Here is a 13,016-nt window from a genome sequence, read left to right as displayed (position 1 = left end):
TTTTGGTACTGGGGATCAAACTCGGGTCCTTGCGCTTGCAAGGTAGGCAGCAGAACCACTGAGCTAAATCCCCGACCCCAACACGCAGAATTTATTAGGTGTGTGTTCACTGTTGGGCATTTGCGAAACAAAAAAATAATTGTGTCATCAATTGAAGGTCTAACAAGTGAAATGATTGTTAAACAAGTGTTAGATACAAATCTCCAGGTGACACAGGGATGACATGGGCTTGGGACCCTGGCATCCACCCTCTGGCCTCTGAGTGAGGAGAAGTGGGAACTGCCCCCACTCCCTGGAAGGCAGTGCTCGGGAGCGGACTGGAGACAGTTCCTAAAACCTGCTGCATCTACACACCCACGCTACTGTCCATGAGGGTGGAGGGACAGAGCGGTGTACAGGGTGGGCACAGCAGTCTTGAGGGTCCTCTCTGGCTGCTGGGCTGGGGAAGTACAGAGTGGCCAGTCCCCATGCCCAGCTCCCACCCAGATCCCTGGTCATCAGCACTCTTTCTCTTTTCTTTTTCGACAGGGTCTCCCACTGTCATTCAGGCTGGTCTTGAACTCACTGTGTAGCCCAGGCTGGCCCATAACTCCCAGTGATCCTCCTGCCTCAGCCTCCCAAGTGCCAGAATCACTGGCATATGAAACCACATCCAGCTCCTTTTTCATGTTTGTGTTAAAGTACAATACATAAAATAAAATTCATCTACTGTTCAAATCTGAGGTCAGACAGCTGCCCATATAGCTGGGTAACCAAGACCATGTCTAGAAATCTTTCAAGCTCCATAGTTGACTCCCACGAGCAGTCAGGGTGGGACACAAGCCCCCAGGTCTTCTCCTCTGGAAGGCTGGGAGGACCTGGGGCTCAGGCTCCAGTGGGTACGGGTGTGGGTGCAGAAAGCAGCTGGGAGCACCCCTGTAAGAGCACCGGCGAGTGGGCAGGGCTCAAACCCACTTCCTACTTTACGTCCGCTGCTGCTGAGCCTGGCAGGGGCCGGGCCTCCCTGACTCCCTCCCCTCTGACTCCTGCACACAAAGGTTGGGCGCCCCGGCCTGGGTGTTTCCTGCCGGCAGGATGGAGGACCACGAAGGTCCCGAGTGTGGCAAGCCTGACTTCGTGCTCTTGGACCAGGTGACCATGGAGGACTTCATGAGGAACCTGCGGCTCAGGTAGACAGGGTGGGGACGCCAGGCTCCCTCTTCCTCTGCCCACTCCTCACAGACCCAGGGAACCAGGCACAGCACATGGGTCCCATCGCCAGGAAAGGGGCAGCAGCACAGGCTCACCCACCTCAAAGGCTGACCTGAGCACCCAAAACATGGACACAGTGGCTGCAGGAAAGTGACTGCCTCTGCCCTGGCTGTGACCCCGCCCTTACCTCAGCAGACCAGAGAGACCACCCGGGGCTGTGCCCCCAAACCCTGTCCCAGAGACAGAAAGGAACCCAGGGTACTCGTGGAGCCAGCCTGGGTCTCAGGGACCACCAGACAAAGCAGGCGGGCTCTGTCCTAGGTCCTCAGACTGAGATGAACCCTGGCTCTGGGAGGTCCTGAGGGTTGCAGGATATGGCTAGTAGAAGTGATGCTGGAGCTCACAGTACCACTGAGGAACGCAGATGGCAGGCAGGAAGGAGTCTGGGCACTGGGGCATGGGCAGACAGGTGTGCTGGGCCCTCCCTGGGGCCAGCTGAGGGACCAAGAGCCCCGGTAACCATGAAGTTAAGAGCTGAGCCTGTGGTCTGACCCAGGATAGGGTGGCCAGGAAACAGGTCAGCATGTTTTGTTTTTGAGACAGGGTCTCATTATGTAGCCCAGGCTGGCCTCCAATTTATGCCATACAGCATGCAGGAGGGTTAGAGCCTCTGTCAGAGACAGCAGAGGAAGAGGAACCAGGACGGGTCAGGGCTGCCTGAGAAGGGCGGGTCCCACAGCCCAGGGACCCGGGGCGGGCGGCAGAAAGCCAGAGAGGCAGTCAGCCTCCCACGGTCTGCGAGGGGAAGGAGTGGGAAGTCAGGAGACTCGGACCGGGACAGGACTGCAAGGGTGGCCCTGTCACTCCTACACCGCCCTGCAGCCGGGTGGGGCAGGGCGGGTCCCCTTCCGTCTCTGTTCCCGCCCAGGCCTCCCCACAGGAAGCAGCCATCACCGCTTTTGCTGGAGCCCCTCTCCTGACTGTCACCCACTGAGCACCTTGTTCGTCTCCCCTCTGGGCCACACGTGGTCCTGACTGATGTGCCCGCAGACAGCCACGTGGCCCTTGCTCCATGCTTGGCAGAGATAGCTCTGAGTGACTCAGCTTGCTGAAGGTGGCACCAGGGAAACCCTTCCCCTCTACCCCAGCGTTTCTTGGGGGGCACCGACCACCTGAGACCTCTCTGTGAGGGTCGCCCATGCCCTGGGGTGCTGAGGCCACGCCCCCTGTGCCCAGGTTTGAGAAGGGCCTCATCTACACCTACATCGGCGAGGTGCTGGTGTCCGTGAACCCCTACAAGCAGCTGCCCCTGTACGGGCCCGAAGCCATCGCCAAGTACCAGGGCCGAGAGCTCTACGAGAGGCCACCCCACCTCTATGCCGTGGCCAACGCTGCCTACAGGGCCATGAAGCGCAGGGCCAGGGACACCTGCATCGTCATCTCAGGTGCCTGCGCCTGCTGCGGGCTGTGCAGAGGAGGGTACTGGGGGAGCAGGCAGGGTGGGGAGCAGTGCTGAAGGGGCTCGGCCTCCCCAGTTACCCAGTATCCATCTCCCATTCTCCTGTCAGGAGAGAGTGGGGCAGGGAAGACAGAAGCCAGCAAGCACATCATGCAGTACATTGCGGCCGTCACCAACCCCAGCCAGAGGGCTGAGGTGGAGAGGTGAGTGCTGGCCCAGTGCTGGGGAAGGGCAGGTGCAGGCCCTGCAGGCTGAGGATGGACCGGAAAGTCCAGGGAGACCATGTATCTCCTCAGATGAGGTGAAACTGGACCAACAGAAGGGGCAGCACTGCAGACAGGTGACAACAGAGAGATGCAGAAAATCCCCACGAGAGCCAGGCGAGGAAGGCAGTGCATGCCTGTAATTCCAGCACTCAGGAGGCTGAGGCAGGAAGATCACCAGGAGTTCCTTACTGCAGCCGTGCCCCTCTGTGTGCAGGGTGAAGGACGTGCTGCTCAAATCCACCTGTGTGCTGGAGGCCTTTGGCAACGCCCGCACCAACCGCAACCACAACTCCAGCCGCTTCGGCAAGTACATGGACATCAACTTCGACTTCAAAGGGGACCCGGTCGGAGGACACATCCACAGCTACCTGCTGGAGAAGGTGGGCAAGGCCGAGAGCCAGGCCAGCGACCCTTGCTGAGACCTGCCTGACACCACCAAGAAAGTTGGCCGTCCCTGGGGTCCCTTCCTGGGCTCCCATGGCCCCGGGCTCCCCAACCCCCAGGTGGCCCTGCACCTGGGAACACTCAGACAGGGAGCCTCTCTCCCCAGTCCAGGGTGCTCAAGCAGCACGTGGGTGAAAGGAATTTCCACGCATTCTACCAGGTGAGCTGGGGGTGGTGTGGAAAAGGGCAGAGGGGATGATGAGAGGGGGGAAGGGAGGAAGGAAGCCCACCTTCCATCTGTCCCTCAATATCCCAATCTTTCTGGGCGTGGTGGTGCACGCCTGTCATCCCAGCACTCTAGGAGGCCGAGGCAGGAGGACTGCAAGTACAAACCCAGCCTGGGCAATTTAGCAACTTAGTGAGACTCTGTCTCAAAATATTAAAAAAATGTTAAAAGGGGATGGAGGTGATTGAGGGTGTAGTGCCGTGCAAAGGCCCTGGGTTCCATCCTCAGTCCTGAAAAAACAAAACAAATATACAGTCTCCTGCTCACTCCACCTGTCACCGACCATCACCCTCACCCCACACACCAAAGGGGAATCAAGGCAGCCCCGGAAAGGGGAGGCTTCTAGGGACACTGAGGTGGCACTGCCCAGCACACAGGACATGCCCACACTGTGCCACACCACAGGGCCAAGAGGCCTGACAAAGTTGCCTCCGTCTCCTCCAGCTGCTCAGGGGCTGTGAGGACCAGGAGCTGCACAGCCTGCATCTGGAGAGAAACCCGGCCCTGTACAATTTCACACGCCAGGGAGCCGGGCTCAGCTCAGGGGCACAGAACGTGAGTGCCAGGGGCCCCATCGGGCTGGGTCCCGCACTCTGGGTGGGGGAACAGGAAGCCCTGGGCCCTGGGTGCTGGCCCGGGTGGTGAAGTCCTGCCCCCCCAGGCCTTGGAGAGTGATGAGAATAGCTACCGGGCAGTGATGGAGGCCATGAGGGTCATCGGTTTCCAGCCCGTGGAGGTGGCGGCAGTGCACCACATCCTGGCTGCCATACTGCACCTGGTGAGCCTGGCTGAGGGCTGGGGGGCCCTAGCTTCCCATCCTGCGGAGCATGCATGCTTGTTCACATCCCCCGTCCCCAGGGAAACATCGAGTTTGTGGAGATGGAGGATGATGGGCAGAGGAAGGGTGGCCTGGCAGTAGCGGAGGAGGCACTGGTGGACCACGTGGCCGAGCTGACAGCCACGCCCCGCGACCTCGTGCTCCGCTCCCTGCTGGCCCGCACTGTGGCCTCAGGAGGCCGCGACCTCATAGAGAAGGGCCACACAGTGGCCGAGGCCAGCTATGCCCGGGACGCCTGTGCCAAGGTACCCGAGGGGAGGCAGGAAGGGAGAGGCCCGGTGCCCTCTGCAGGGCCAGGCCAGGCAGCAGGCAGGCGTGCTGTGCCCCCAGGCTGTGTACCAGCGGCTGTTCGAGTGGGTGGTAGACAGGATCAACAGCATCATGGAGGCCCGGGGCCGCGACCCTCGGCGGGATGGCAAGGACACCGTCATCGGCGTGCTGGACATCTATGGCTTTGAGGTGTTCCCTGTCAATAGGTGGGCAGCCAGTCACCCACATCCCCACCTCGGACCCTGCCCACTGTGGCCACCTTGGCAGCGGGGGAGCTAGGCGGAGCTGGAAGCCGGGAGCCTCGGGGACCTGCCCTAGGCTCACGCCCTGGCCCAGGGAGTCCCTGCGAAGCCAACATTTGGGGCTCACTTCTCCTGGCCACGCCCATTCCAGAATGTGCGCTCCGCGGGTGGGGTGGCAGAGGAGAGATGGGGGATGCACCTTCTTCCGGGAAGGAGGAACAGGAGCCCCATGAAGGCCCCGGGCTCCTCCCCAGCTTCGAGCAGTTCTGCATCAACTACTGCAACGAGAAGCTGCAGCAGCTCTTCATCCAGCTCATCCTGAAGCAGGAGCAGGAGGAGTACGAGCGCGAGGGCATTGCCTGGCAGAGCGTGAGCGCCGGCGCCGCGGCGGGGCCTGGGCCGGGTGCACGGGCAAGGGATGGAGGATGGGGCTCTGGAGCTGTCTGCCGGCTTCCCTGGCAGGTCGAGTACTTTAATAATGCCACCATCGTGGAGCTGGTAGAGCGGCCTCACCGGGGCATCCTGGCTGTGCTGGATGAGGCCTGCAGCGCCGCGGGCACCATCACCGACCGCATCTTCCTGCAGACACTGGATGCGCACCACCGCCACCACCCGCACTACTCCAGCCGCCAGGTGCCCCGGGCGTCCTAGGCGGGCACAGAGGTGGTGGCGCACGCCCAGAGGGCCACCGTACCCGTGCCGCACGGGACCTAAAAGGAACCCAGTTTGCGGCCACTGTGACCACCGCGGCAGCCTCCTCTGTCCAGGCAGGGTGGCTGGGGGGCCCCTCACCACCCCTTCTGTCCCACAGCTCTGCCCCACTGACAAGACCATGGAGTTTGGCCGAGATTTCCGGATCAAGCACTACGCGGGCGATGTCACGTAAGGCACCCAGGTGGCGGGACCCACTGCCTGGGTCCCCAGAACAGCCAGAACCCCTGCCTTGGAAAACTCTGAAATGTGGTCTTCACTCAGCACAGGAACAGGGCAGGACTTGCTTTTTGGTTTTGTTTGTTAGCACTTCTCGGGGTTGAACTCAGGGCTTTTGCACTGAGCTACCTTCCTAGATTTAAATTTTTTTTTTTTTTTTGAGACAGAGCCTCATTAAGTCACTAAGTTGCCCAAACTGATCAAATCTGTGATCCTCCTGCCTCAATCTCCCAAAGTGCTGGGATGTAGACATGCACCACCATGCCTGGCAGGACACGGTTTTCTGAGGACAGCGGTTCACACCTCTGGCTGCATTCTGGGCATCCTTTAAAGAAGCCGGAGCTCTGCAGGGCTGGCGGAGGGGCACAAGCTCCCCTCCGGGCCTAGCTGCGTGACGGGACAGGACTCGGCAGTGCGCCCTCTAGTGGTCCAAGGAGGTCATACTGAGCCACCCGTGTCCCAAGACTAAACAGAGCCCGGCTCATAATTATAATTGCTGATATTTACATAATCACAGTAGGTCCTGTTCAAGCATCTGGTATCCAGCGAGGCACAGAGAGGTTGGGCGGCTGGAGCAAGGTCACACATCGCCCACCGGGTAGAAGTGTGATTCAGGGCTGGGACAAGGAGTCTGGCCTCTGGATTCGTCTTCCAGTAGAGAAACTTCTGAAGGAGAGTCTTAGATGATGAAAGAGAAGGCAGACGTGAGGAGAGCGAGAAGCGCTCAGGGCAGCCTGGCCTGAGGAAGGAAACAGGTGGGAGGAGTGGATGTCTCCAGGCCTGTTCCCTCAGCACGCTGGCCCCGGCAGGTACTCGGTGGAGGGCTTCATCGACAAGAACCGGGACTTCCTCTTCCAGGACTTCAAGCGGCTGCTGTACAACAGGTGAGCATGGCCGCTGGGTGTGTGGGGCAGGGGGCGGCCAGCTCCACGCTGGGTGGTGGGCACCAGCCCCAGGCCTCTGTGTGCAGCTCAGACCCCACCCTGCGCGCCATGTGGCCGGACGGGCAACAGGACATCACGGAGGTGACTAAGCGGCCCCTGACAGCGGGCACGATATTCAAGAACTCCATGGTGGCTCTGGTGGAGAATTTGGCCTCCAAGGTACCCAGCCCCCCCCATCCTGCACCTTCCAGAGCCTGCTCTGTACCAGGTGTGCTCGTGCCGAGTCTGCCCCGTGCAGAGCTCCGATGTGGGGCTCCGGGGCGGGCATAGAGCCGCCTGTGGGATTCGAACCCGCCCCTCCCCTCCTCCCACTGCCTCTTGCGCAGAGGAGCTGGGAGACCCCACGAGGGGCCTGAGGCCATCGAGACAGGAAACTGGCACTAGCTTTCTTGGGGACCAGGCCCCAAATCTGTGGAAATCAAGGTAGGGCTGGTGTAGAACAGCCAGCTGGAAGGAGCGAGGAAGGGGTGGGGCTAGTCATTGCCCCGCCCCCTCACGCCCTGCTCCTGACTGGCTGCTCTTATGTGATTTCCCCAACTCTTCTCCTTGCCTGGGCTCTTGGCTCTCAGGGACACTTGTTCTTGGGGGGAACACACAATGGTCATTGGCTGGACCCCTATGTCCCCTGTCCCTGCAGGAGCCCTTCTATGTCCGTTGCATCAAGCCCAACGAGGACAAGATGCCTGGGATGCTGGATGAGAACCACTGTCGCCACCAGGTGGCGTACCTGGGGCTCCTGGAGAACGTGCGGGTTCGCAGGGCGGGCTTCGCCTCCCGCCAGCCTTACCCTCGATTCCTGCTCAGGTACAGGAACTGGCGTGGTTCACCTTCTGGGCCTAGCGCAATGCTATGTGGGAGATGTGGGTGGGTCTGAGCTCACGGGACAGGTGTGAGAGGACACACTGGGGAGGGCACGCCCACAGGTGCCACAGGGTTCCAGGGACACCTGGGAGGACTCCTGCCCCAGGACCTCCGCTCTGCACCCCTCCCTGGGCCCAGTTCCCACCACCCTCTCCTGTGGCCACAGGTACAAGATGACCTGTGAATACACCTGGCCCAACCACCTGCTGGACTCCGACAGGGCGGCCGTGGGCGCCCTGCTGGAGCAGCACGGGCTGCAGGGTGATGTGGCCTTCGGCCACAACAAGCTGTTCATCCGCTCACCCCGCACACTGGTCACACTGGAGCAGAGCCGGGCCCGCCTCATCCCCATCATCGTGCTGCTGCTGCAGAAGGTGTGGGGTGGGGGACACTTGGTCCAGGGAAGGGTGTCCACAGGGTGCCCCGCAGGCTCCGATGGTGTCCCCGAATCAGGGTCCTATGCTGCCAGGACAGTATATTACTCAAGTCTGCTTCTTGGGGTGTCCAGTCTGGCTCTAACAGCCGCATTCTGGGGGTGACCCTCTGTTTTGGGGTCACCCCAGAATGGTAGGTGTCCTCACAGGTCAGAAAGCACCTCCACCTGCTCCCACCCCACTTTCCATATAAGTTCTCTTCCTGCAGGACCTGGAGCCCCTGCGGTGCCATGCTCTAGCCTTGCAAGCCTGGCACAGGCCAGCTGCTCCTTCCTGGCTGTGCGGGGCCTTGTGCAGGGCTGGACAGGTCCAACTGGCCAGTGTCCCCACTGGGCAGAGCTCCTGGGGGCCAGGCGCTGGGTCAGCCTCCCTGAGACACTCAGGGCCGGGGCCGGGGTGGGGACAGGTGTAGTCAGGGCTGGGCCTGATGACATCCCATTCCGCCGGGCCACCCAGGCATGGCGGGGCACCCTGGCCAGGTGGCACTGCCGGCGGCTGCGGGCTGTCTACACCATCATGCGCTGGTTCCGGAGGCACAAGGTCCGCGCTCACCTGGCCGAGCTGCAGCAGCGGTTCCAGGCCGCACGGCAGCCCCCACTCTATGGCCGAGACCTGGAGTGGCCACCCCCTCCAGTTCCGGAGGCACAAGGTCCGCGCTCACCTGGCCGAGCTGCAGCAGCGGTTCCAGGCCGCACGGCAGCCCCCACTCTATGGCCGAGACCTGGAGTGGCCACCCCCTCCTGCTGTGCTGCAGCCCTTCCAGGACACCTGTCAGGCGCTCTTCTGCAGGTAGGCCCTCTGCGCGGCACCCCGGGAACATCCAGACCCAACACACCTGTGCCCTCAGTGAGCAGGAAGACAGACTGGGCTGCATGAGGGGGCTGTCACAGCCTAGGGTTGGTGGCAGAGACTGACTATCCCAGCACTGTGATGGCCTTCAAAGTCCAGGGCCATGGCCAGCAGGGGGAAGATGGCTCATCGAGGCTGGGCGGTGGTGTACTCTGCATCTGAACAGGGCACTGAAGGATGAGTAGAAGTTCTCCAAGAGGACGGGCACAGAGCAAGTGTGCTTAGAGTGGAAGGGCCTGGGCCACCTCCCAGGGACAAACATCAGGTGCAAGGGGCGGAGACCAAAGGCTGAGAGAAGCTAGGGCCCACAGGGCAGCCAGCCTGGATGGGGACGGCTCTGTCCTCTGACTCACCCTCCCCAGGTGGCGGGCCCGACAGCTGGTGAAGAACATTCCGCCCTCGGACATGGCTCAGATCAAGGCCAAGGTGGCGGCCATGGGGGCGCTGCAGGGTCTGCGTCAGGACTGGGGCTGCCAGCGGGCCTGGGCCCGGGACTACCTATCCTCTGTGAGTGTAGCACGGGCCGGGGACTGGGGTGGCATGGTGCCGGCATCTCGCAGCCCACCCTGTCTCCCTAGGGTTTCACCTTGAGGGTTCAGGGTTTCCCTAACCCGGGGGTCTCTCTGGAGCTTCATGGAGAGGGCTCAGCCAGGCAGGCAGAGGGGCAGCAATGTCCTCAATGGCCCTGAATGTCACACGGTGCCCTTGGCCCCAGTTCATGGGCGTGGCCGTGACTCAGTTTCCCAAGGTGAAGGATAGTGGTGGTGATCTGCTGCCATCAGTGGAGTGTGACTCTAGACCCCAGGCAGCTCCGCCACCCTCTGTCCTCAGGGCACCGACAACCCTGCAGCCTCCGGCCTGTTTGCTGAGCGACTGAAGACGCTGCGGGATAAGGACGGCTTTGGGGCCGTGCTCTTTTCCAGTCACGTCCGCAAGGTTAGGCCCGGTCTGGGATTGTGAAGGGCACGGGTCAGGTGTGATCAGAGAGGCATGAGAAGCCCCCATCCCAGGCCAGCTGCTCCTGAGACCCAGAAACGCTCAGTCCAGCAGATTGGTAGGGCAGGCCCTCGATGGGCTGGGCCCCTCCAGCCCAGCCATCACCCCTCCTGCAGGTGAATTGCTTCCGCAAGAGCCGGGACCGGGCCCTCCTGCTCACTGACCGGCACCTCTACAAGCTGGACCCTGGGCGGCAGTACCGGGTGATGCGATCTGTGCCCCTGGATGCGGTGAGCTCCAGGGAGGGGCCCCGAGCTGGCAGTGCTGTCTCAGCCTCCCCACTGCCCACTAACACCTGGGCCCCAGCAGATCCTCTGCCAAGCCTGCTCTGGCTTCCACTGCTCATAGGGTGCAGGGTCTGGGCCCCCAGCCCCACTGGCACAGCTACCGTGCCCCACCCCCAGCCGAATGAACCCTCTCTGTGCAAGCAGGGTCTGCGGTCCCTGCTGGACCTACCAGAGCCCCTCCACATCCCCCACCACCTCCTGAGGGAGGTTGGGCCCACTCCTGCCTGGCTTGTGGCCTCTTTGATCCCATAATTCTCCTTCCCAGAACAGCAAGAAGCAGCTTGGGCAGGGTCTCCTCAGGTGTCCCCCACTTTGGGGTCTTGTGACTGTCAGAGCAGGGCCCGTCAGAGGCAGTAGCCAAGTGCCAGTGTGGCTACTGAGATGTGATTAAAGTGAAAGAAAACTAAAGACTCAGCTCCTCAGCTGGACGTGCTGGTGCTCACCTGTATCCCAGCACTCTGGAGTCTGATGCAGGAGGATCATAAGTTCGAGGTCAGCCCTGGCAACTTAGCAAGAATCTGTCTAAAAAAAAAAAGGTGTGTGGAGGGGTTCCTGGGGATATAGCTCAGTGTGAAGGCCCTGAGTTCAATCTGCAGGTCAAAAACAGACACAAAAAAATCACTTCAGCTTCTCAGCAGCACAAACAAGTGCATCATTAGCCATAGGTGAAAGCATTGGTGCCTTGACCCACAGAAGGTTCTAGAATGTTCTGTCATGGCAGAAGCTTCTATTCCACGAGGTCCTGCCCAGCTCCCCTGCCTTTTCTTTTTCTTTCCTTTTTGGTACCAGGGATTGAACTTGGGTCCTTGTGCTTGCAAGACAGGTGGCAGAAACATTGAGCTAAATCCCTGGCCCTCCCCTGCCTTTTCTGACAGGCTGGTCTTGACCTCATTATGTAACCCTTGCTGGGCTCAAACATGTGGCAATCCTCCTGCCTCAGCCTCCCAAGTGCTGGGATTACAATGGGGGTGAAGGTGGGGAGAGGCTTACTGGATGGGTATACAGCATGTGACTCTGCTCTGTGCTCAGGTGACTGGGCTGAGTGTAACCAGTGGACGGGACCAGCTGCTGGTGCTGCATGCCCGGGGCCAGGACGATCTCGTGGTGTGTCTGCACCGCTCCCAGCCACCACTGGACAACCGCATCGGGGAGCTGGTGGGCGTGCTGGCCGCACACTGTCAGGGGTGAGCCTGGCGCGTGGGAATGTGGCTCAGGGAGCCCCACCACCCACCCAGACCCCTGCCCACCTGACCCCTGCTGCTCCTGCTGCAGGGAGGGGCAAGCACTGGAGGTGCGCGTCTCTGACTGCATCCCACTGAGCCAGCGTGGAGCCCGGCGCCTCGTGTCTGTGGAGCCCAGGCCAGAGCAGCCAGAACCGGACTTCCGCTGCACACGTGGGGCCTTCACCCTCCTCTGGCCCAGCCACTGAGCCCCTCTGCAGCCCCTGGCACCTGGCCCAGCCACATGGAAGCCAGCACTGGCTCCCTGCGTGGAGCTCCACTCTGATTAATAAAGATGCAGTCCGTGCCCAGGGTGGCCGGGCCCTGGTAGATGAGCAGTGTGGGCATCTGCACTCAGCACCCCCTGGTCACCCGCCCTGGGGTCAGCAATCTGGAGGACACCACCTGGAGCCCAGTCTGGGTGGGCATGGGGCCTGCAGTCCTAGTGTGGTGTCCTCCCAGGCACATGGCCCTGAGATGCCCACGCAGGCTCCAGCTATACCCCACAGGGCCCCATCTCACTGCCCCACCCACAGGGTCCTGGTCACTGCCCCCTGCTCTGGGAAAGCTGCAGCCCAGGGTCACTGCAAGCAGAGTGGGGGCACCCATGGGGCAAGGGGAAGCCCTAGGGCTGTCATGAGAGGTACTGGTAGCAGTCACGCTTGGGGCTGACACCTTGGCCATCCACTGTCTGTGCCAGGTGCTGGTGAGGAGTAGGAGGTAGGATTTGGTCCCCACAGGGCCACTGGGAAACTGGGTCATGCAGCAGAAGTGTCTGACAACCCCCAAAGCAGCGGGGCAGGGGTACCCATGGCTCTGCCTGGCACCCTCCGGCCAGGGACATGGCAGCCTGAGCTGTGCGTGGTCCCTCAGGCCCCCAGCCTCCACCCTTCCTTCTCCCACGGGTGCTGCTGGGACACAGATTTGGGCGGCTATCCCTATGGCCTCTGGCTGAGGCACACGGGCTCAGGACTGCATGGCCCAAATATGTCTGAAAGTGCTGGCAGTTGGGGCGACCTCCCCCGTGCCCAGGAATCATCACTGTGCCCCCCACTCTGAATCTGGCAGCTTCCATGCCATCGGGCACTTGAGCTGGGCCAGCACCTCAGAGCAATTCATGAGAAGGGTCCCGGACCTCCCATCATGTGACTTTGAACTGCCCTGGACGTTAGCTGTGTCCCTTGTTCTTTGAGGAACACCTCGTCAGAGTGCCTGGCAGCATATGCTGGATTCTGTCCAGATGCTCTCCCTAGACCCCTCCCAGGGGCTTCAGGCTGACACTCTTTCAAACAAAGATTCCCAGATCCTCAGGAGGCCCTACAGTGTGTGCATGTGTGTAGGACAAGATTTCACGGTGGTATATTGGAGTCCAGCCAGCTGGGGTCCACACCCTGCCAGGTCCCAGGATCCCCAGGGAGGTGGCCCCCACTGCCTGGGGTACAGAGATGGAGCCAGGGGCAGCCAAAATGCTAGAGGAGGAGGCCACTGACGCCTGTCCAGTGGCCCATCACCACAATAGTACAATAGTACACCATGGATGAATGTTGAGAACATTGTGC

General features: G+C 61.2%; 1 protein-coding gene across 2 annotated transcripts; it reads left to right on the top strand.

Moving 5' to 3' along the window:
- The first annotated feature begins 1,021 nt into the window (after positions 1-1,021).
- Myo1g (myosin IG) lies at positions 1,022-11,789 on the top strand. Of its 2 annotated transcripts, none has more exons than XM_010624921.2 (23): positions 1,022-1,169; positions 2,428-2,636; positions 2,760-2,853; positions 3,131-3,296; positions 3,467-3,520; positions 4,031-4,141; positions 4,248-4,364; positions 4,445-4,669; positions 4,755-4,900; positions 5,191-5,305; positions 5,399-5,569; positions 5,748-5,818; positions 6,676-6,750; positions 6,837-6,969; positions 7,448-7,614; positions 7,838-8,045; positions 8,562-8,638; positions 8,748-8,894; positions 9,317-9,461; positions 9,786-9,890; positions 10,067-10,180; positions 11,267-11,421; positions 11,510-11,789. In XM_010624921.2, the coding sequence occupies exons 1-23, from the start codon at positions 1,075-1,077 to the stop codon at positions 11,664-11,666; spliced, it is 3,057 nt and encodes a 1,018-aa protein (XP_010623223.1). In that variant the 5' UTR covers positions 1,022-1,074; the 3' UTR covers positions 11,667-11,789. The 2 variants fall into 2 exon arrangements, with proteins under 2 accessions (XP_010623223.1, XP_010623222.1); XM_010624920.2 differs by having other exon boundaries at positions 8,562-8,645; positions 8,755-8,894.
- The last annotated feature ends 1,227 nt before the right edge of the window (positions 11,790-13,016 follow it).

The sequence above is a fragment of the Fukomys damarensis genome, unplaced genomic scaffold (assembly GCF_012274545.1).
Source record: "Fukomys damarensis isolate Sample0158 unplaced genomic scaffold, DMR_v1.0_HiC HiC_scaffold_17, whole genome shotgun sequence".
NCBI classification, from domain to species: Eukaryota; Metazoa; Chordata; class Mammalia; order Rodentia; family Bathyergidae; genus Fukomys; species Fukomys damarensis.
Note: the sequence above shows the minus strand (reverse complement) of the source record. Positions and strands in the feature narration are given on the sequence as shown.

Excerpts from the sequence above, each read along its gene's own strand:
- Myo1g (XM_010624921.2), top strand. The coding sequence starts at position 1,075 with ATGGAGGACCACGAAGGTCCCGAGTGTGGCAAGCCTGACTTCGTGCTC. Across the intron at positions 8,895-9,316 it reads TGTCAGGCGCTCTTCTGCAG|GTGGCGGGCCCGACAGCTGG; the intron begins GTAGGCCCTCTG and ends CACCCTCCCCAG. Across the intron at positions 9,891-10,066 it reads TTTCCAGTCACGTCCGCAAG|GTGAATTGCTTCCGCAAGAG; the intron begins GTTAGGCCCGGT and ends CCCCTCCTGCAG.